The sequence below is a fragment of the Condylura cristata genome, unplaced genomic scaffold (genome assembly GCF_000260355.1).
Source record: "Condylura cristata isolate star-nosed mole 26May11 unplaced genomic scaffold, ConCri1.0 scaffold00011, whole genome shotgun sequence".
In the NCBI taxonomy this organism is placed as follows: Eukaryota; Metazoa; Chordata; class Mammalia; order Eulipotyphla; family Talpidae; genus Condylura; species Condylura cristata.
In genome coordinates, this window is record NW_004567112.1 from 46,139,683 (window position 1) to 46,162,696 (window position 23,014).

Consider the following 23,014-nt stretch of genomic DNA (forward strand, 5'->3'; position numbering starts at 1 on the left):
CCTTTCTAACTACAACTTATTCCATTTTTTACAGAGTTGGAAACTAATATTTTGATTCAAAGTATTTTTCAATAGGAATTGGGTTTTATAAGTGGCTTCCCTTTACAATGTTGATCATCATTAGGCTGATCAAATTAAAACACCGGTTATTATATCCTCTTAATAATGAATAAGGTATTTATGTATTGATTTACATATTTGTCTAGAATAGCAAGTCAGTGTCCCACTTCATCTGTTCTGCAGACTCGAAGAAGTGTGGTATGTTTCGGTAACAATCCAAGAAACAGATGCACAATTATTTAAAAATGCTGTTAATCAGTTACAAGATAACTTCAAAACCCTTTACTTAAACTAGCCTATTTCTCCAGCTATTCTGGGGAAAGCCATTGAAATTGCCTCTCCAGTGTACCCAGATGAAGGATGCAGAAATCCTGCTAGTTTTTTCCTCCACTGCCAACATAAACAGGGTGGAGCAGCTGAGAAGGCAGGCCAGGAGTCCCAGAGAGAGGGAAAGTATGTAACAGTAAAGTGACAGAAGCCTCCAGCAGCACTGCTTCCTATTCGAACTGCAAAGACAGATGCTCCAGCCAACCCAGCTCCCCAGACGTCGGTCTCTTTCTTCTCAAGGAGAAAGAATCAGTCAGTTCCTTTTGTATTAAAGAGTTGAAGAACTTGTGCCAAAAAATAAAGTACAACATCCTTTAGGGTTGTTTTTTGTTTTTTTTTTTTGCCCCTCCCACCCCCCAGCTTTTGCTCCGTTTTTCAAACTTGATAAAAACTGCAGTGATTTGTATATTTTCCATGCTTTTTGGAGAGCTATAAGAATCCTTGCCTCTTCTTTCTACCCCACAGTTTCACAACCTCAACTCAAGGGCAGGCCCTCACTCAGCTCTCCCTCCCCCCCCCCTTCCACCTGACAGAGACCATAAATAACCCGGTGTTCCCAGCAGAGAACAAAGTTGAAAGTTTGCCTGGAGCTCCCTGCCACTCCCTCCTGGCCACCTCTTTGTTTTCCCCTCCTATTTTTCCTCTACCTGGCTCAGCCCTTTCTTCATTCATATTGGAGAAGTGTCACCGCCTCCTGAAAGGCTGCACCTCTCTGGCTGGGGCTCTCTACATTTAAGGCTGTCTCAGTTATCCAGTTAGGCACCGGTCACTGGTATCAAATTACTGAAAGTCTACACCGGACCAGTCCTCATATTTACATACAAATAACTCAAGGGCTTGCATTTATGTCACCATTCTGTCCTGCTAGAGGCTTGCCAGAGAAGTTTTTAATCCAATCAGAAGGAGCTTTAAAAGGATGTCTGCGGAGTGATCAAAAGGATTTTAATCTCAATTAAGTATTGCCAGGTTTTCTTTTTTGTTGTTTATTTTTTGGGGGGGGGGTTTGAAAATATTGAAAATCTTTGAACTCTGAGGAGTGGGAAAAGATGTATAATTGCTCAGTTGCCTAGAGGAGCCGAAGATGCTGAGAGAAGCTCAGCCGTGGTGGTGAAGAACGTGGATACCACACAGGGGTTGGCTTGTTGGGGCTAATTGGAAGGTAGATTCTGAATCACTGCCTAAGGAATTCCTGGAACATCAGAAAAACATTTGCTCAACCCAGCCTGGTGGAAATGGCTTTACTACAGAGTAAGATCTTTCTTTAAGTTGTACTTGGTGTGTGCTGTTTTGTTTTTTATCCAGTGTATGTGAAATAGCCCAGCTGTAAACAGTTACTTAAAATAATCTCTTGGTTTTGGTAGCAGTCAAAAATGGATCTGTTTAGTTTTAACATTTGTAAAAACAGTAGTTGACAGTGTATTTTTAGACTTGATTGGTAGTTTATAAGTTGAGTTCTTGTGGTTTCCTGAGTTTAAATGAATGGAAATTATAAACAGTACTAAATGAAGGAATTGGAAAATACAGCTGGGACAGATGAATCACTTTACCTTTGAGAAAATATAGCATACGGCCTCTGGAGGTCTCTTCACGAAGCCAAGCTTGTGTCCAGAAAGAATGAAAGCTGGAGTTTGCCTGTGTGTAGAAGAAACTTTTCCACAGACTGTGCTACATGGCGAGAGGATGGGAACCACCCCAGAGACACAGGCATCATACAAACCTGCCCTGTCACTCCTGGAATGTGGTTTTTCCATGTGAGGTCATGTTATGCCTATGTAGCTCATAAAAATATTTTATGTAATTAACTCTTTGTATTGAGAGTTCAAGAGCAACTTGTATAGTCCTTTCAAATTGCTGACATTTCCTTTCCATCTCTATGGAAGGTAGAGTTGCTTTCCAAATAGCCTGTGAAAACTGGTGCAGCTGGCACGGCTGTGAATTTGATAGGGTTAGAAACACTTCCAAAACGATATGTTCCACAGTTCCTCGACTGAGCAGTTATATCTTCAGGTAAATAGCATGCTGCTTTCTTACACAACCACAAACTGAAATATCCTGTGTGCTTTTGAAGACCATTAAAAAAGTCTATCCCCTTCCCACACACCATTTCAAGAAAAGGAATGAAGTGGCTCCTATTTTGCTAACCATGTCCATTCAAACAAGCTATGCTCATCATGGGCGAGGTGAGGACATCTAACTGGCATAAAAGATACACCTTGCTAGTCAGCTGGGGGTTGAGGGTGAGGAAGGAGGTAGTAGGGAAATGATTTTAATTGGGATTTAACAATCTGGAGCTTTTTTTTTTTTTACTCTTGAAATTACCACCTAACTTTTCCCTATATGTTTTTCCTTCTAAACGGCAGTTACAAATATTATCCAGAGCCTAGGGGAAAGGAATATAAGAAAATGAGTGATTTGCTACTGGCCGGAGAGGTTTTCTCTCTAACTGCACTGTCGTAAGGGAAGCTTCTGATTTTGCTTTGCTTTGTACATCTACAGGTGAAGATGCAATGACAGGGGACACTGACAAATACCTCGGGCCACAAGATCTTAAGGAACTGGGTGATGATTCTCTGCCTGCAGAGGGCTACATGGGCTTTAGTCTGGGGGCACGTTCTGCCAGGTATTTCATTGTTGTTTCAAAGCTAATTTAAAACAACCATGATTTGTCACAAACCAAGTCATTTCCATTTTTCACATTATCCCAGAATGTGCTCTTTGGATGAGGATGTAAATTTGGTAAAATGTTCTCAGTGCCAGTATCCATGCTCTCCGATTTTCTTTTGTGGTTTTTCAGGCCTTAATTTAATGTGATTTAACATGTTAATCGTTTGTTTTTTTATCCTCCCACCTTCCAGTCATGCTTCAAGCATAGTAGCAAAAAACACTGACAAAACTAGGAGAACCAATCTGGGTGACCTGTAACAAAGTGACATTTTGTTCTATATTAAAAGAAAAATCTTAGTTTCCAATAAGTAAAAAAAATGTTTGTATTAATTGCTTTCTGTATCTCATCATTACTGAAAAACTAAGTCATGGCTGACACTTAAAAGAGAACATTCTTTCTTGAAAAAAACTTAGTGTTTATTAACATTGTCTACCAAATGTTTGAGTATCTACTGAAATCATTCCATTAGTTTGTTGACAAGAAACATGTTAGGACTGTAGCAGTTTCTTAGCAAAAGTCAGAGACAGGAGTGGTGGCAAATTTCAGTCCTTAAGATTGAAGTGTAAAATTTTTGTAAATGGAAAATCTTGGCTTGAATCTATCAGGTTGGCAGCTGAAAGAAACAGGACCTTGTCCAGAACTTGGACAGGGACTTCTTTTCCCTGCTTGGGTTAACATCATGTTTGCTGACTGTCAAGTTATTTTGAAGCTAATAATTAAACCTCCTAAGCCAGAGCCCTGGGGACATTTTCCTATAGTTTAAGGAATTGTTGTAAAAAGTTTCATTGTCTAATAGTAAATGGTACTTCCCACAAGTAAACCTGGGAGTTTATTCTCAGCATCATTGGTGGTAGGCAGTTTAGATATGGAACTGATTTTTCTACCAGTTAGTATTTTTCTAACAGAATTTGAAACCTCATGTAACTTAGTAGAATTTTTGATTGATAAATTTATTTATAAAAAAATTTACAAACTTACTGTAACAGGTATCATCATTAAGAAAGGGTAATAACTTCTCAAAACATGCAATATTTCAGGTAATCACAGTAGCAAAATCTACAGTATATTAAAGGATAACAAGGAAATTTCTACTTAGATATTTAAGTTGATTTTTTAATCTAATAACAAGTTGGTTTCTCTACTTCTGATAACATGTGGGAGACACATTTTATAAATCAGTTATTTGATTTGTTTGCAGAAAATGGAGGCAGCTAGTATATCCAGTGAAATATAAAATCAGAATATTTTCTCAAATTTTTTTCTCAAGTCAGTTCTAAGGCTCTTACAGTTCTAATTTTGATTGCATCTTTATTCTGTGTCGCTTTTATATGTAACTCATTTTGTTTCACATTGGCAACTCATGTTATGCTCAGAGGAAAATATTTTTAAAAATCTATTAAGACATATGGTTTTAAAGTATTGTATCATTACCAAATACAATATTCTGAGTGTAACATTTAAAAAGGAAAACATTAAGTGTGTAATTCATGCAACCATAACATTTTTTCTTTTTCCCCCTGTCTGAATTTTTGGCCTCCTACTTCTCCTGTTTTTTTCTAAAAATACTTTAAAATAGTCCCAAGATCAGGTAAGAAGATATGGTTCTTTGACAAGTGTTTCTCTTCCCTGCCCTGATTCATTTTCTCATATTTATTTTCTTCAGCATTGTGCTGTGCTGTGCTGTGCTGTGCTGTGCTTTCTTTTTTTTTATTTCTGCCTAGCTTTAGAATATCAGTTTGCAATTCTGAGAAAATTAGCAAGTAACTAAACGTCTGATCAGAAATGTTATTTATACAAAATTGAACACTTGAAATATTTCTTTCTGTTAAAGTTTATATAATGCATGAAATAACTGGAGAAATTTCACTGGTTTGAGAAAAAGCGTTAACTTGAAGGGCTCTTTGTTTGCTGGTGGCTGTTTTATTTAAGTTGTGCTAGGTCTGTGAGTATAACTTCAGAATTTTGAGGCATGTGTTTTTCTAACACTTACTGTATTTAACACTTTGGGTGTACTGATGGCTACAAATAATATAGTTGACCTTAGTTAAAGCAATTTAGTTGTTAGTTAAAAGAAATTTAATGCTTTCCAGATCCTCATGCAAATAATCTCTAATTTTAGTACTTCAGTGTATTAGGATTTAGAGTGAAGCTTGATGGGTTTAATGGACTCCATCTGCCTAATGTAAGTTGGTCAGGAAAAATCTGGAGGAGGAACTTTAGATCTATGTAAAACAAAGCCATCTTTAAACCTTCTAGTTGATGGCTCCCCAACTCTGGCTCTGTTCTGTAGATGGTACTATCTATAAGTTAAAAGAAAGAGAGGCCCTTGAAAGAGCATCAACAAACCTTCGATATGCTTAAAAACTGAAGGTTAGTGTAAGTCCACGTTTACAATAAAACCATTCTCAGGACCACCATATTAACATATGCTGTGGGCACTATGATTTAAAGTAGTGAATGTCCAGTGAAGAGTGGAGCTTCCCATTATTTCTCCAATTCCGTAAATACCTTGGACAGAACAGAACCTTGCTACATATATTGTGAAGTTGCTTTGTCTGGCAACCTACTTCATCAAACTATTTAAATTAAAATTGGTTAAAACTGAAGTGAATTCTTTCCTCTCACTGGCCACCCTTCAGGCGCTAAGTAGTGCCGTGTGACCACTGAATCAGGCAGTGCAAACTGAGAACACGTTCGTCATTGCAGAAATTTCAATTGAATATTGCTAAGTTGGAGAGCAGCACATATTGTATTTGAGAGAATGGAAAGGGCCAGAAACAAGAGTAACAGAAGAAAATTTTGTAACTGATTTAGGAAAAAGGAAGAATTAGGGCTCATGTGGTTGTTCACCTAAGGTGAAGCTCTTGTGCTGTGGAGGTAAGCCCTTCTAGAGAGCTGTTGCTCATTTTTAAGACTTTGTCTTTTATATCCAGTTTCTAATACTGTGACTTGCTCATAATAGTCACTTAAATATTTGTTGAATACCCAAAAGATCACTCTGTAGGGCAGTTATTTTGGGTCAAATATATTTCTGATATTACGATGACAGCTATGGCTCTCATCGTAGAAGAATGTTCCTCCCCATTTATGTGGACACAGAACAGTAGAGGCCCCTGAGCTGATGTAAGAAAACCCACTTTGGGGTGATTTTTAGTATAGTAGACAGTGGGGGAAAGAAATCATTTTGTGCAAAGCAGGAGTCACTTCTTATTTTTCATATTTACCACTGTTTTACTCTTTTTCTGTCAAGTACATACCAAGCCATGCCAAGGCCTGCGTCTGACTGATTCTACTGGGTAGGGATAACAGACAGATACGTTTACTTACAAGGGCAGTCATATATGGCTACTAACCATGGTTCTTGCTCCCTGCACCAAAAAAAAGGAGGGTGCCAAAACAGTAGGGACATTGTAGCTACCACACCAGTTATGGGATGCCCCACTGCCAAGGATCCTATTCTAGATAGTAGCTAAGCAGTTTCAGATTCTTCAGTTCTGTGCCACGGAGGTTGGGGTAGAAACCTCACACCTCATTCTAAACAGGAGATAGTAAAAAGCTACTTCGTGACAACCTCCCTCCCAGGTGAGCTAAGGAGGTGAGTGGGAGCTAGCCTTCTAGCAGCTCCTACAAGCCTCCATTCTCTGTGTTTCTGAAGAATCACAAGGTGTCTGCTAAGGCTCTGGTTAGCTTCTATCCTCATCAGCCTGTGTGTCCTATGTCAGACTCAGGGATCCCAGATACAAGGGCAGAACCATTCTCTGATAGTTGTTTCCTCTGTTGTCACAAGGTGAGTGTCAATTCAGGACATCAACAGACTTGAACTCTGAGAAAATTAGGGACTGTCTATAGGATTCTAAAGAGGCTAAAATGGAAAACAGTAGAAGGTACAAGGAAGAAAGAGTAGAATAATAACAGAAAAATATCCATGCATGGAATTTGGATTTTTCAAATTCAAGAAGCATGGCAAAAACTGGTATATTCATCACACTACTTATTTCTTGGTTATTTTCCATGAGTAGCACCTATATACCAGAGCTCTGAATTAGGTTCAACTTATAAAAAGACCCCTTTACAGCAGATAGAATTCCACTCAGTGGTGCCAGCCAGGCTGAGAGGGACCAGAAAGAAGATGCTAAGATAAGGTCTTACAGAAAAATCTCATAAAACCATCAAATTTTCTAGATTCATCTGCTTCCCAATGGTCATATTTGTTCAAGTGTCATAAATGAGACGCCCAAAGTTCTCACGCATTTTACTTTCTCACAGATTTCACACTAATGGGCCAAACTGTAAACCCAACACAATGATTGATTGTCAAAACATAAGCAATTTCCTTAGACATGAGGAAGGAATTTTATTTGTGATAGTGTCTTTTCATGAACAACTTTTGTTAATATTTTTAGCCATCTTGCCTGGTCTTAAATTTGCATGCATTAATTTTCTTTTATTCATCTCATCATCATCAACCACTCTTGAATGGTTAACTGTAAATACAACAGCCTTCGCTCCTTCAGTTCGGATAGGTCTTACACTTTGAACAGAAGCTCCTATGCGCGAGACAGCATGATGATTGAAGAACTCCTTGTGCCATCCAAAGAACAGGTAAACATTCTTTTTAAAATACTCTTTGATTGTTAAACCTTCATTTTTGTGGTTGAATCAAACTCTTTGTTTCATGACAAACACTTTATTTCTGCATGTTTGAGTTTGCATTTTTAAATCGAATTTATCCCTAAAGAAAAAATCCACAGTACCATAAATATAAACATCCCTCTCTTCTGCAAGTGAGTCTCTAAAATTCCACAAAGAGGCACTCAAAAAGTCCTAGGAAGACATGGGTATGTTTCTCATTCTTAGGTCAAATGTTTTTCAACGTTTTCCAATGAAAAATAACTGGCAGCTAATGTGACTATCATTAGCCACATGAGTGTATGATTTTTGCTTAATAAGCAATGTATTCAAGTTGGAATTTGCTAAACTTGTTTTTAGCGGGTACAGATTAGATTGGTCCTGTTTTGACCCCTTCGTCTGAAATCCTTGAGAAAGGCTATGACGGGCTTTCCCAAAATATGATAGGATTTTGCCTTCTTCTGGAATCTCTGCTGGCATCTTTTGGTGCATGTGGTTGCTTCTTTCTAAAACTTGTGGTTGAATAGATATTAGCCTCATAGGGGAACTCTCGACAAAATAATTCTCTGCCTATGGGATCAGGAGGGTTCACGATTTTGGAGAAAAAACACCTGGCTTTAAGTGTGTGTCATGGAGCTTTTAAGATGGATAAAACTGTTGGCCCATAGAAGGTGGGCCAACACCTTCTAGGTATCTAGAACCTTGAAGGTGACTTATAATATTTAAGCAACATAAATCATTGGTGGGATCAGTCTAGACTTGTTCAGCACAAAATAGAAGGTGGATTAGAGCAGATGACTAAGTGGTTGTACTTATCACCAAGTCGGAGGTGGAGCAGCAGGTAGTCAGACCTTTGGGGTTCCCACACATCTTGAAGTATACGCACAGATAAGCATTGTGCTTCATATGAATTGTAATAAATATTTCATTATTTTGCAATCTCTAGAACACTGTGAGCAAGTAGGATTTTTAGAGGTGAATACAGTGACTATTCAGTGTTTTGGCAGACAAAAAATCCCTTTGCAGAATTACAGGTACAATAGCCATGTTGTAGTTTAGGTGTGTGTTAGCACTAGAAAAAGTGTTGTCTCAAAAAATGACGCTCTTGGGTGTGAGATACTGCCCAGGTCCTAGTTAAGGTATCATGAAGAACTCTGTTTGGCTGGTTGTAATCATTACTAGTTTGGTAATCCTGAGTTTCTTATGTCCCTAATTCAAATGATATGTTAGTGGATATATTGATAAAACTTTTATGTGTACAAATGCCTAATATTCTTTAGGCCTTAAGAATACCCTATAAAACTTACAGAATTGTAGATGAAGAGAGACTCCATTTATATAATCTATATATGGTTATATTGGGGCCACTATTACCATCATCACCATGACAACACCATCACTTTCACCAAGGTCATGACCCCATCAGTGCCATTGTCATTACAGAATTCTTCACCTCCCACCTCTCTGCACAGCAACCTTAAATTAAAACATAAGTGTCTGGAATGGTGCTCAGCTACAAAAAGGCTTGTGACGGTTCTCACACCACTTCCTGTTAGCAGTACTAAAACCTGCTTCCTCAGGTAGAGTAGAGGGCAAAATTTATACAGCAGGAAGGATGTGCAAAAAGAAATGAAAGCTAAGGAGAACTTAGAGGGAAAATTGATCTTCTTTTGCTCAGTTTGTTATTCCCATTTCAAAAACACCTCTGTGGATGTCACATACCCTTTCATAGACTAGTCAGCAGAAAGGAGAGCATAGGATTCTGAAACCTTTACAAATGAATCTTAACTATCAAAGGAGGAAGCTGTTTCCTTGAATGGTTACTGAATATCCTGTGGTCTGACAGGCATTCCTCTCAGAACTAGCCTGTTGAGGAACATTTTGCATTACTATTTTGCATTACTCATGGCCTCAACAGCCCACCATCAATTCAGCAGAGATTTACAAAAAATATGAACTGCATTAAGACATATTTGGGACATCAGGGGGTGTTTGACAATGTTGGCTATGCTATTAGGAAATTATTAAGGTTTTTGAGCAGTGATAACAGCATTAAGGCTACACAGGAGATTACCTATTCTAGGATATGATGCTAAAATTTTCAGGAATGAAGCAGTCATTAAGGGAGTTGTTTTCAAACAATTCAGCCTGAAAGGGGTGAGGGGCACACGGTGTGCTGAGAAAGAGAGGGGGGCCATGCTAATAAGGCAGACTGTTGGAGCTGGGTGGAATGTCTGTCCTTACAGTGTTTCCAACTTTATTTGTATGAACACCTGCAAAATAAAAACTTGGAATTTGAATGCTTTCTATTTTAAATCCAAATACTTTTTTCAAGAGTTACATTTAGTACTTAAAAGTGTTTTGGCACTTAGTTCATACTGTTGACATTGAGTTATAAATAAAAATGTTTTGTTAAAAAAGACAAACACAAGAACAGTGATCTCTCTTAAACCCCTTTATTTTTGTTCCTTGTTTCCAAATAACAGTTTTGTTATTTAAAAATACAAAGTTGGGAGAAAGGAAAAAACAAATTCTGAAAGAAGTTTGTTAACTTTTTAAGTCCCCGGTGTCTCATTTATTACAGAAGAGAGAAAAAGCTAATTCCTCAAAAGGAATCTAGTTACTCTGTGCAAAACTACGAGAAGTGTTTACTTCAGAAGTACATTCAAACACTTTCTATTAGAATTAAGTGACAAAAAAATTACTAGCTCATGTCTAGTGAGCTTCTAAATCTATTTATGAATTTCAAGATGGAGCTTCACCATTGTCTTGGTTTTGTCTGCCAACATGCAAGAAGTCTTAAAACATTTCAAATTCCTAAACAAATATACATGACTGCCCTAACAGCCATTAAACTGCCAATCACTGCCCAGTTAAAGTTGTTTTGACAAATAAAGGTGGAAAACAAATTAAAATTAGCTCTTCATTGCTTTTCTTTTTCGCTGAGGATAGACTTACCACACAAACCCTAATTGCCTGTTTATGATCCTACTGCTGATTAATCAGTTTGCATATTAACCATAGTTAAAATGCAATTGAGACCCAGGATTATTAGCACAGGGCCCTACCCTCCACGTTTCTAAAACTTGTACTGGCTGAAACACAGATGGGAGGGCCAGAGATTCAAAGGGGGTTGGAAAGGGTGAACCCATTCCCATTCCCTCATCAAGCTCAGTCTGCTAACCACTAGTGCGCTGCTGGATAATCAAGAGTAGACTTGTTTTTTTGCTGTTGTTATTTGTTTTTGCTGTGATATTAGGTTATCCTAGACCTCCCTGTTTTACATACTATCAAAGACATGCTTCTGAAAATGTATATGAGTGGAAACAAGGCTTGGGGTTTTTTCATTTTTTTTTGGAGGGCAAGATATCTAGGGAATGTCTGTATAGAACCTCTCTGCCTGGGTTTCTGAGCACATGCTTTTGTTTTTGCTTTGTTTGTGCTCCACAGATGATTTTGAGACTCACCTCTCATTAGGAACCACTGGCGTAAGGCAGCTGACAAGATCTTTGTCTATTGGTCAGTTAACATTAATAGATTTATTCTATAGACTGTGTGTGTTGGTTTGTCTTAGGGTAGCACCAATGCTTGAGACATTCCTTTCTCAATAGGAGCTAATAAATAAAGGAGATGATGCTAAACAGAAGCCTGCTTACACAGAATGAATATAATAGACTGTTTCTTGCCTTTCTTTTGACATAATGATTGAAAGCAGCTGTCTGTTACAGCTTATGTAACTGCTGTATGTGATCCAATCAGCCAGTCCTCATCACATAAGTGCAATATTTCTGTTTAGCTGCCCAAGTGTCTGGTGATGGGGTGGAGATAATGATGCTAGCGGGGTGGAAGGAGGGAACAGCTAATTTTGACCTCCTACTATGTGCTGGGCACAACTCAGTGTGTTTTGCCAGTGTTAACTGCTTTATAATCACAACCACCCTGTAAAGTCATTAAAAAATGGACACCTTAAGTAACTCACCCTCAGGGAACTCAGCTGGTAAGTGGCAGAGTCACTGACCATCCAGCTCCAGGCTGTCTCCTTTCCACACCCTTCATCACACATCTGCTTCACTTAGTGGAAGAAATGAGGCACAACAGGACCCAAAGACTCAACAGCCTGCACCCCACCCCACTCCCCAGGATGTCATACTTTATAGTGTTCTTAACATGGGTGCAAGTACCATCATCTTTGTTCATTTCTTAGCATAAAAGATTATATTTAGGGTCAAGTGTTCTTCATTATTTTTATTTCCATTCTAGTAAAGTCTTATTTAATATGCTTTAAAAGTTGCTGGCAACTTATGTTCAGCAACAACTTAACGAAAATTATGGAGGGTTAACAGGAATGGAAATATTTGACCTTCGGATAGATTTGAATGGAAGGCACAGTAATACTCTCTAAATATTTAGCAGGCCTACCCGTTAATTACACTTACTTTGACCCTGGGAGTAGCTGTAAGATCAAAAGATGTATATTGTAAACAGAAACAGTTTATGCTATATGATTGCTGGTAGATTTATTCAAAGATGGAAGAAGAGCAGAAACCACTTAGAAGCATGGGTTAATTTTGGCTCCTTCTAATCCACCCTGTGTTCTTTAGCCAGCAGTGACAAGAGTTAATGACCAAGTGTCTTCTCAGTCAATGCACTTTCCTCAAAAGATGGGCTCTTAACATGCTAGTCAGAGCATTCCTATCCCTGGATTTCAGCTATCACTTCAGAGTGAAAAGGACAATCTAAGTAAGCCAGTCTAGGCAGCATCAAGTTTGAGACTTAGCCTTCTAGGGCTAGTAAGAAGATTATACACGCACAAAGCTGCTGGGAGGGAAGCGTTGAGCACAGACTACTCCCACCATCACTCCAACCTTGCTTGAAGTTAGTGCCACCCAGACTTTCCTCTTCTATAAACCAATAAATTAACTCCACCTCCCCAAATCCCTTGAGAGAGGGTGTCTTGAACAGGTTCAATGAGTTTCTATCCTCACTAATATGCTTGCTATTGGTGGCCAAACTTGTGTGACCAGCCACAAACTAAGTGCAACACAGAAAGCCGTGGAGTATCTCAATAGACTATAAGATTCTATTGTCTTCTTTCTAGGAGGAATAAGGCATCATTTTAACAAAATGAGATGAGCTATGGTTTAAGGGAATAGCTATAAACATGAATATTCCCTGCCCCAAAAAATGTACAGAGGTATTCTTTGCCAGCTTGACCTCTAAAGAATGAGCAATCTCATTTCCTTTCTGTTGTGTTGACCCAAAGGCAGTAAAGAAAGAGAGAAGGGGCTCCACCTCTTTCCTTTGCAGGCATACCCTCTTAGACCACATTTCTCCTGTGGTTCACACCTCAGGTGTGATGAATGACAGGACTTCAAAACCCTCACCAATTTAGAAGGTTTCAGCAAAGCAGCGTATAAGCAGTTCCACAGAATCTTGATGTTAACTGTCAAGATAACTCTAAGCAATGTCAGAGGCCTCAAGAATCTCCAAAAACCTGGAGGTCGCTGTCACATCTTCTACATGGTGACTTTTCTCAGTGACCTTACAGTCTAGCCTTCCATGTCCATTGGGTTAAACTTGGCCCTTTATAAAACTAAGGATCGTCTCATGTACTTAATCATCTGTTGTCCTATGTACTACTTGATAGATAGGTAAAAAGTGCACATATTGGAAAATTCTAAAGGAAAATTACATACTTATTCCTTTCAAGAGCTAGGCAAATTTCCAATGATCTCAGTTATAAAAAAGCATTCCTAACTCTAAAAGGCTGGCTATGCTAAAGGGGTTCTCTCCTGTTACTCCCAAATTCATTCCAGCCCCCACACCATTCACCCCACCCCCACACATCAGCAGGCTTATCATCCTATGTATTTCATTTAAACTCATTTCTAAAGAGGCTCTGAGAAATGTGCATGGTGGTAGGGGCAGCCAGCCCTGGATTAAAGATTTGCTAGAGATAGTCTCCTGGAAGATGAGCACCTTTGACTGGTGACATTTAATATGCTGCTTTTTCTCTTCAAAGTGCTTCACCAGCATTACTCAGGTGATCCTTCACCACCTCTCACAGATGGTCGGCAAGATTACAGATTTTTTTTAAGGCAGAGAGGTTGGAATTAGGACTCACTTAAGGTAGTGCAGTTAGCTTAGACCTATGAACACTTCACCTACACACTGACCTTGATTCACCTTCTTTTGTTGAAGTTGGTAGCTGAATTATCTTAATATCAATCAGGTTTGGAAATCCCAAAGAAGCTTCTTTTTAATTTTGTCTTAACTATGTCTTATGAACTGTCCTAGTTGACCTCAAGAAAAGAAATATTTGGAAAAGTTTTAAAAAGACTTGCTTTCTCTCTTACAGTAAACTTTTCATTTTTATTTTACTATGCTTCTCTAATTAGGTTTTTTCCGATAGAACCCATTTCTTTTTTAAGGTGTACAGAATGTTATTTTGATAGATGTAAATATTCTGAAATGATTAGCACAATCAAACTAATTAGCATGCCCATCATCTCCATGTTTAACCTTGTTGTTGTGTGTAGTAAGAGGATTTATAATCTCCCTTTGTGCAAATTCCAAGTATATAATACCATACAAAATTTGCTAACTAACAGCCAACATGGAAGTTTCCAAAATTCATTCCTCTCAGAAAAGAAAGTTGATAAACTTGGTCATTATCTCCCTAACCCAGCCTCTGCTAACTACTATTCTTTGTTACTATGTGCTTGCCTGTATTTTAAAGATGGAATCCATTTCTTAAGAGTATGCCCATGTAGTTGGACACATGTCTAAGCAGACATGGGACAAGCCATCTCTTCGGGAAGCAGCTTGCCATTTCACTCATGAGCCACTGTAGGTCACTGTAGGTCCAGTACTTAGTAGAGTGCCTGCCATAATATTTTAATAAATTAATCCCCTCATTTCATGCTTTCAGCAACCTTATGAACTAAGTAGCACCATCATGTTACAGACAGAGAGCAGAGTGAGCAGAACTATTGCCCCTGCCTAGTGCCACATGAGATGGTGCAACCGGCAATAGAACTCAGGTCTGATGGCTGCTTGAATTCTTCTGTTGTTCACTATGAAAACAAAGTGCCACTTGTTACGTGTAATGTGGCAGCTGAGTGACGCACACTCACCATGGGAAGTGTCAATGTTTAGAGCAGCATTTGGCACAGGCCAAACGCTGCTACTGTTTGCCAGGCCACCAGATTGCTCCCTGTACTCTGAAAAGACATGTGCTATCCTGCATTGTCCTCTAACTTTAAGGAGTAAGTCTGGGCATATTGGTATTACCATTTGTGGTTTTGTTTGCATAGCTGTTAAAATTTTCAGATCCTTTTCCCATTCTTTCATTCATTTTATTCTGAGAGTGAATGGGACATTTAAAATGATCTGTGCATTTCCCTAAGTTCAGTGAGGTTTTGAACTCGCCATGCACTGAGCAATAAAGTAATACAGCCTAAATCAAAACCAAGTCACCTTTTTCCATGTCTCCCTGCCCTGGCCTTGTCTAATTTGGATAAAGTTAGCCTAGTCAAGCCTTCACTTTCCTCACCTCCCAATCTGTTGATGTCATCGAGCTGCTTATCATCAAAATGGTGCTTACAGTTTTCTACATCAACTGCAGTGGGTTTCGCAATGTGATTGCTTACTGAAAAGAGACAAAATGAGCCTGCATGTTACATTAGTATGTCAAAGCCAATGGTGAATGCAAGACCACCTTCTGCTGGCTCATAGGAGCAGCAGAGTTAAGGGGTAAAGATCTATACAGGGGCTGAGGTGTTGGCAGCCAGCAGCTTATAGAATCACCTCATACGGGTTTCATTGGATTTCTCTTTCCTTTGTAAACACTGTTTGCCTTCTGCCTCTTTCTTCATGCCTGGATATTACTCCAGACCTGGGTATTTGGGTGTGTCCTTGTTTGTAGGCCAGTGTGTACTTGCTCTCTTCTTTCCTCTGATGAATGAGCTGGTGAGAAACTATTTTTGGAAAACATTAAGCTCTTGGAGACAGTGATATCATCTTTAGTCAGTCCTTGGACTCTGTTGAATAATATGCATTTTCATTTTAATAGTAGCCTTGACATCACTTCTAAGATGAAAAGTAGTATGCTTATTTCATTTTTGGCACGGAGTTAAAGGTCTTTGTAAGACTTTTTTCTTTAAGATTTATTTATTTATGCATACAAGATCTGGGGTACAGGCCAAAGGTGCAAGGGGTAAAAGGATTCACCACAGACAAACTGGGAAGCAGAACAGGCAGAATGACTGAAGTACATTGCTGAGGAGAACAGTGAGCAAGACAAGAGAGGTCTGCATGCATGTGGGTCACCTCCCTGGCCGGGGATATGACTGTCCACCAGGTAGCTTCACAGTGTTGCGCTTTAACCAGTTGCACCACCACAGAGGGCCCTTTGTAAGACTTTAAAGCCTCCTTAATGTATTGAACTATTGAAACTGCCATGTGCTGTGGATTGACATTTCTGTCATGAAATTTTGAAATCTCTCTGAATTTCTGTTTTTACAACTATAAACTGGGCAAATATTACTTTCCAGGGCTAATAGCTTCAGAGAATTCAAAAATTGAATGAAAAGGGCTAGTTCTGTCCTTGACATTGAGTTGATACATATTAAGATGTAGTACTGCTATTTATATATGATTCTAAATACTGGGCTCTCCCTGGTAGCACAGCAGGTTAAAGGACCACATTATAAAGCTCTCCAAAGCCACTGCAGCACGAGTTTGATCCCCGGCCAGCCAGGGAGCTGACCCACATGGCGCGGCAAACCTCTCCTGACCTGCCTGCTACTCCCCTCAGCAGTGTACTTTGTCAATCTGCCTGTTCTGCTCCTCACTCTGTCTCTGGTGAATCCTTTAACTGTCCCATACCTCTGGCCTGGACCCCAGTTCTGTAAGCATAAGTAAATAAATCTTAAAAAAAAAATCTAAATACTTCTGAATCATTAAGAGCTAGGTATTCATAATGCACCTTTTTAAAACCGAATGGGCTCTATTGGTTTAATAGAAGCATCCTTTGTATATAAGTGTAAAGATTCAGTGATAACACTGGGATATTTCTGTTTTGTTGGTTTTTCCCTACAAATCATCAGATCTTTATCAAATGAGTTAATATAAATGAACATCCCTTGAAAAAACAGACAATACTTTACACATATAGGGAGACATTATTCCATGCCAACACTTGGCACTGGTGACAGTTTTTAATGTACATTTTCGTTAAGTCTCCATATCAATCAATTCTCAATTTGAAAATGAAGAAGCTGAGTCTGGGCAGTTAAGAACTATACTTACCACCCTCCCTGGTGGTGCAGCAAGTTAAAGCACAGCATTAAGAAACTAAAGCCATTTCAGCATGAGTTCGATCCCTGCCCCGAAGGTGACCCACATGGCACTGCAGACCTCTCTCTCCTGACCCGCCCGCTGCTCCCCTCAGCAGTGTACTTCGTTGATCTGCCTGTTCTGCTCCCCACTCTGTCTCTAGTGAATCCTCTCACCTCTGGCCTGTACCCCAGTTCTGTATGCATAGTAAACAAATTGTTTAAAAAGAAGTATACTAAAATTCATAAAACCAGCAAATGATGTTGGGTCACCTCCAAAGGAATTTTCAATAAAGATAGTGAAAGATCAAAGGGAAAATATCTCCTTTATTCATCATGGAGACCAGATTAAGTGTCTGAGGTAAATTGGCCTGCTGACTGAACCCCTGAAACTGGCAAATCCCCCAATGCAGAGCCAACCTGGGTATGTGTGCCCCTCACAGAGGTGGGCTTGGAGATGGGGGGGGGGGTGCAGAGGAAGATGTGCTTGCTCTGTGACCAGAGAGAGACAAGTGAAGGCTGGCTACAAGCAGATACTTCTCACTGTTTCTCCAAGAGATAAATCACTACACATTTCCAGGGTCAAAATGAATATACAAGGACAGGGAGAGAGCCCCAGTTACACAACTGAGTTGCCTTTTCAAAATGGGAAACTTGGAAGTGGAAAATAAATGTTCTCCAATAACAAGCAGAGAAATCCATATCTGTGACTCAACTTCAAAGCCAAGCTTTTCCATTAAACCCCTGGAACACCTCCAGTTACTGTAGGGTAATAAAAAGCCAACTCTGGTTCATCTTTCTAAGCCATCATCATATGTGCATTTCTATGTCTCATTTTAAATGTCTTTTGTTCAGTAACAAAATGGAGAAAAATGTTTAAATTTGTTGATGGCAATATCAATAGCATGTCAGTGTGGTTTGAAATTCATTCCTTTATTTAAAAAAAGTAAATAGTCCAAATTTCACATTTCAGTTTTAAGAAAACTCTATAGAAATAAGAATTTGGTGACAGCTTAGAAATGAAGCTACCAATTCCTTTCTCCTTCCTTTTATTCCTTTCTCTTTCTATAAAAACCATCGACTCAGTTGTATTGACTTTTTTTTTATATTTAGATAAATGAGCATTTTCCTTTTATATAATTAGGTTTTTAAAATTGTTAAGCTTCCTCATTAATCTAAGTGAAACACTATGGGGGAAAAATGGGACAAATATTGCAACATAAAGCTCACTGAACAAGTATAATATTTGCTTTAGTGTTAGGACATTTCAATGAACGGCAGAGTTGGGAGAATATAAGAGTCCGGGAAGGACTCGGAGGAAGGTGGATTCCCAAGAGCTGGCACCCTCCAGCCTCCATAAATATTACATGATGGTGGTGATACCTTTCTGAGTGATATAATTCATTTTAATAATTAATGTTGCCACTGCATGTTTCTAAGAGAGCCTACCAAAGGTAAATAATTTACTGTAATTATCAAGGAGATGGTATTATTTATTTATTCAAATGTTTTATAAAACAAAATAGATCCTATTTAAAACATAACATCAGGGCCCCAAATGTAAGCATTGTTATTTGTTAATAATTAAAAAAAAGCAAAGTGAGCAGCCCCACCCATTTTATATTAAATATTTCCCCTACCCTAAAGCCTGCATGATTGGGGTCTCCAAAGTCAGAAAAGAACTAAAACAACACCAAACTTTGGTGACCCCAGATAGAATTCAGGAAATTTCAAAATGATGGGTTGTTCCTTGGGGGTTAGGATCTTACTTGTGGGGACTCCTGTTAACACTTGGTCACACATGAACCTGTCTCGCTGAATGCAAGGGAAACTATTTCTCATTATTTTTTCACTTTCCTATGAGTTTGATAAGACAGGGACTTGTGTATAGTGCTCTATAAATTATCTTTTAATTTGATTGCACAGAATTTTTTTTTTGTCTTTGTAATTCACAGCTTGCTTGCTTTTTTAGGTTGTAATATGTCAAAGTTATACATACAGTCATGTCCCCTTACAACATATTTTCATTAGGAAAACAGAAGCCCTCTATACATCTTTAGTTTTTAAGACAACTTAAAGAATATTTGATGACTTGTTTGGTCCTTCTGGGTCTCTAAATGTATATATTCCTTCTTGTTGATTTTTTTTCCCCATTTCAGATTTTATTTCTTGAAGTCCCAAAATGGAAAGTGAAGATTTAAGTTTTTTTTAAGATTTTTATTTATTTATGCATACAGAACTGGGGTACAGGCCAGAGAACAGGCCGATTGACCAAGTACATTGCTGAGGGGAGCAGTGGGCGAGGCAAAAGAGGTCTGGATCTAACTCTAACTGATGCGGCTGCAGCTCACTTACAGTGTTGTGCTTTAACCCATTGCGCCTCCCTGTCCTAAAGGACCACCTTCCCCTGGGCTGTGGTGGGGAGGTTGACCCCAGCCCACGGCCCACCACTGGGAAGAGGATCTGGTGTTTAGGTCCAAGGGGCCTTCTCTGGCCGAGAGAAGGCCATTTCCCTACATAACCCCTTCAGTTTCCAGAAACTGTCCCTGAAGCATTCTCTTAACTATTTGTCTGTCTCTGTTAATAAAAACCGTTTGAATGGTTAAAAAAAAGAAAGAAAAAAAAAAAACAGGGAGGACCAGAAGATTTAACTTTTTAAATATCTGTTCTCTCCTAATATGCACATTTTTCACCCCCCCCCCATTTCACCAAAACAGTTATGCTTATTTTGGTTATATCAGTACTTACTGCTTCTATCATTATTGCTTTGTAATTGTTTTTCACAGATATGTAGTATATTATGGTTGCACTTCCTTTTTGGCACAGTATTTGTTATCCTTTAAGTTTCTTCACTTCTTCAGCATTCTCTGTCCATGTCATTAGTTCAAATCCACAAACTCCTCCTCAGTTGTGCAAATCTCCTCTCTGTTTGTACTCATTGTGTGTGCATGCTAAGGATTTTATCAATTTCACTCATCTCCTGGAGTGCTTACTTGTCAAGTTCCTTGTAGAACCACTCACATACAACTACTCTTTTGGGTCTTCCTTTTCCTTCGTTTAGTTCTTCATTTTGATGAGCACACCTTTCAATTGTTTCCTGACAGAATACTTAGGAAATACGTTTGAGGTTTACACACCTGAATATATTTTGATTTGTGGTTTCACTAGTTATAGATTTTCAGGTTGAAACTCATTTCCCCTCAGAAAATTGTCCATTGCCTTTAACTGCTTTTTGTTTTTTGTTTTTTGTCTTTTTGTTGTTAAAATTCTGATGGAAACCTACCATCAACTATTTTCCTCTGTAAATTTGTAGGCTCTTTGTATCTAAATTCCAAGGTGTCATGATGATATCACTACTGCAGCTTATTTTCAGCTATAGTGCTCTTCCCTCAACTGAGAGATAGTTTCTTGACTAGTTCATTTGAGTCCTTCTCTGTCTAACTACCTTGTCTTTCAAGAACTTTTTTTTTTTTTGGACAGGGGAAGAAGGCATAAACTTCCTGAACTCATCCCCTACTCTCTTATATTTTCTGTTTTCTATTGTGAAAAACCTCCACCTAATTTCTTTTTAATGGTTTCAAGTTTCAAAAAGAGCTCATCTCTTTCTGAATATAAATAAAAAATTTCAAAGTCTATTTCTTCCACTTTACTTTTGTGCTGTTTGCATATTTTATTTATCACATTTGGTGCTCTTCTCTACTGTCTAGTGACTCTGAACTGTCAGCTTCCTATTAAGCATATTGGAAGCTCCCGGCATTATGGAGGCTCATCATCAATGATTTCCACTGAAATAATAGGCCTAGAACATTGCACCAGGTAGTCATATGGGTTGGTCAGACCCTTCAGAGGAGGCTACCTATTTTCTCTCTGAAGACTCTATTCCTGGGAGTCAAGTAAAGGAAGAAGTTGGGGGCTGCACATTCAGTCAATCATCCTTTGAATGATCTCTATTTTCAAAATGGTGCCTTTAACTTATCTTCTTCCTCTAGTCACTAAATCTCTAATCTTTTGTCAAGACTGGTGTGGTGGGAAGTGGAAGTAAGAGAATGTCATTGTTTTGTAACTGTGAAATCAGTGATGGAATCAGATCACCTTTTTTTTTTTTTTTCAAGATTTATTTATTCATATAGAACTGGGGTACAGGCCAGAGATGAGGAGGGTGAGAGGATTCACCAGAGACAGAATGGGGAGCAGCGGGCATGTCAGGAGAGGTCTGCCATGCCATGTGGTCACCTCTGGGTCAAGCAGGGATCAAACTCATGCGGAAGTGGCTTAAACTTCTTAGTGCAGTGCTTTAACCCGCTGCACCACCAGGGAGGGCCCAGATCACCTTTTTAAAAAGACTTCCAACCAATCTTTCTGGCCTTCTGGTGCTGTATATGTGTGTGTGTGTGTGTGTGTGTGTTTAAGTATTTCACTGTCTCATTTTTCTGGGGTTTCAACTGGAAGCCAATCTTTAGTAGGACAAAAATTGAGATTGATTTTTTTTTTCATCTGTCAGTTATCATTCATCAGACGCAGAACATTCTTAGCCTTTCTTTATTCATATAGTTCCTACCTTACTCTCAGCTGCTGCTGAGAGTCCAATTACAGTTATAGATATATTTAAACCTTGGCCTCCTGGTACCCTGAGAGTAAGTCTCAGCACTAACACCACTACAGCCTAATCCCTAGCCAGCGAGCTGACCCATATATGGCTCAACAAAACCTCTCCTGTCTTGCCCATTGCTGGCCTCAGCAGTGTATTTCAGTAATCTACCTGTTCTGCTCCCCACTCTGACTCTGGTGAATCCTCTCACCCCCTGCTCCTGTGGCCTACCCCCGAATTCTACACAAATAACAACAAAAAAATCCTTTCACTGTGTTTCTGTATTTTTCATTGCGTAAACTCTATCCATGTTGCATGCTTTTAACTTACAGTTCCAATAACTAATCTTTTGCCTCCATTTTCTATTTTCTATTGTGTCAAGAACTGACATCATATTTAGAAGTGAATAAATGCTTATTTGATACTTATGCATATGCTAGTGCTTTGTTGAGCTTGCTACCTTTCAATATTTTTTTCTCTTTTTCTTTACTGAACATGGTAGTTGTAGTTGTAAAATTCCTGCTAGCTCACTTCAAAATGCAGGATGATCTAGGAATCTGTTTATAGCGCCTATCCAGTTTGCTTCTATTTTTGTCCATAAGCTATGACCATACTGGGCAATATCCATGGCATACTGGGTATGACACAGAAAACTGTAGACACAAAACACCAGATAGGATAGTTCTTCACAGAGGAATTGCCTTCCCTTTCCTAGGCTAATGGACTAGTCAATGGTTATCTTAATATAATCAAGATGTTGCTGAAATGAGGTGGATTTCCAGTCCTCAAAAGCTTAAACTGCCTCTGATTATGTCCCTCACCCTGCAAGGTCCTACTCAAACTTCAAGGGTGACCTTTGAGTCTTTGCCTCTCACAGTCCCAACCTCTAGGTTTGGTTTGGTTTGGTTTTTTTCCTTATGAAATTTCCCATAAGCTCCACTGGGCCTTTCAGAGAAATTCTGATTAGATTTTTCACTTCCTGTTTTGTATAGTCCAGAATTCAGTAAATATGCTTAGTGAAAAATTATACCATTCTTGAGGCCACTCAAATCTCTACCAAAACAATCTTGGTTTTGTTTCGTTTTCTTTTTTCTTTTAACCAACAGTGGCTTCTGTAGGAACAAAACCAAAATTCTGACTTTGTGGTAACTGACAAAAGTTCCAAAGCTAAAAATGGCTACCAAGTCAGATCAACCCATCAGCCTGAAGGGCATCATTCTCCTCGCCCCAGCTGTCTGTGCTGTATTCAGAGATGATTTCCATATTTATCTGACTTACTTGGCAGCAACAGTAGGCTTCTGCTAGGTATTCTGTCCCACTTGGAAACAGAAATCATCAAGATTGAATTTTTAATTTTCATTTTGAGGTCTGAGAAAGAACTTTACAATCAATGTGGGATTAATTTAG

General features: G+C 38.8%; 1 protein-coding gene across 12 annotated transcripts in view; it reads left to right on the forward strand.

The window, feature by feature from the left end:
- ANK3 (ankyrin 3, node of Ranvier (ankyrin G)) overlaps window positions 1-23,014 on the forward strand; it is a 307,389-nt gene that overhangs the window by 211,175 nt on the left and 73,200 nt on the right. For 11 of the 12 annotated variants that reach the window (XM_012723582.1, XM_012723586.1, XM_012723588.1 and 8 more), the window contains 2 exons: window positions 2,884-3,007; window positions 7,552-7,654. In XM_012723582.1, coding sequence (XP_012579036.1) covers window positions 2,884-3,007; window positions 7,552-7,654 — 227 coding nt within the window. Of the gene's footprint in view, window positions 1-2,883; window positions 3,008-4,628; window positions 4,641-7,551; window positions 7,655-23,014 lie in introns of all 12 variants that reach the window. The other variant, XM_012723584.1, reaches the window with a different exon arrangement.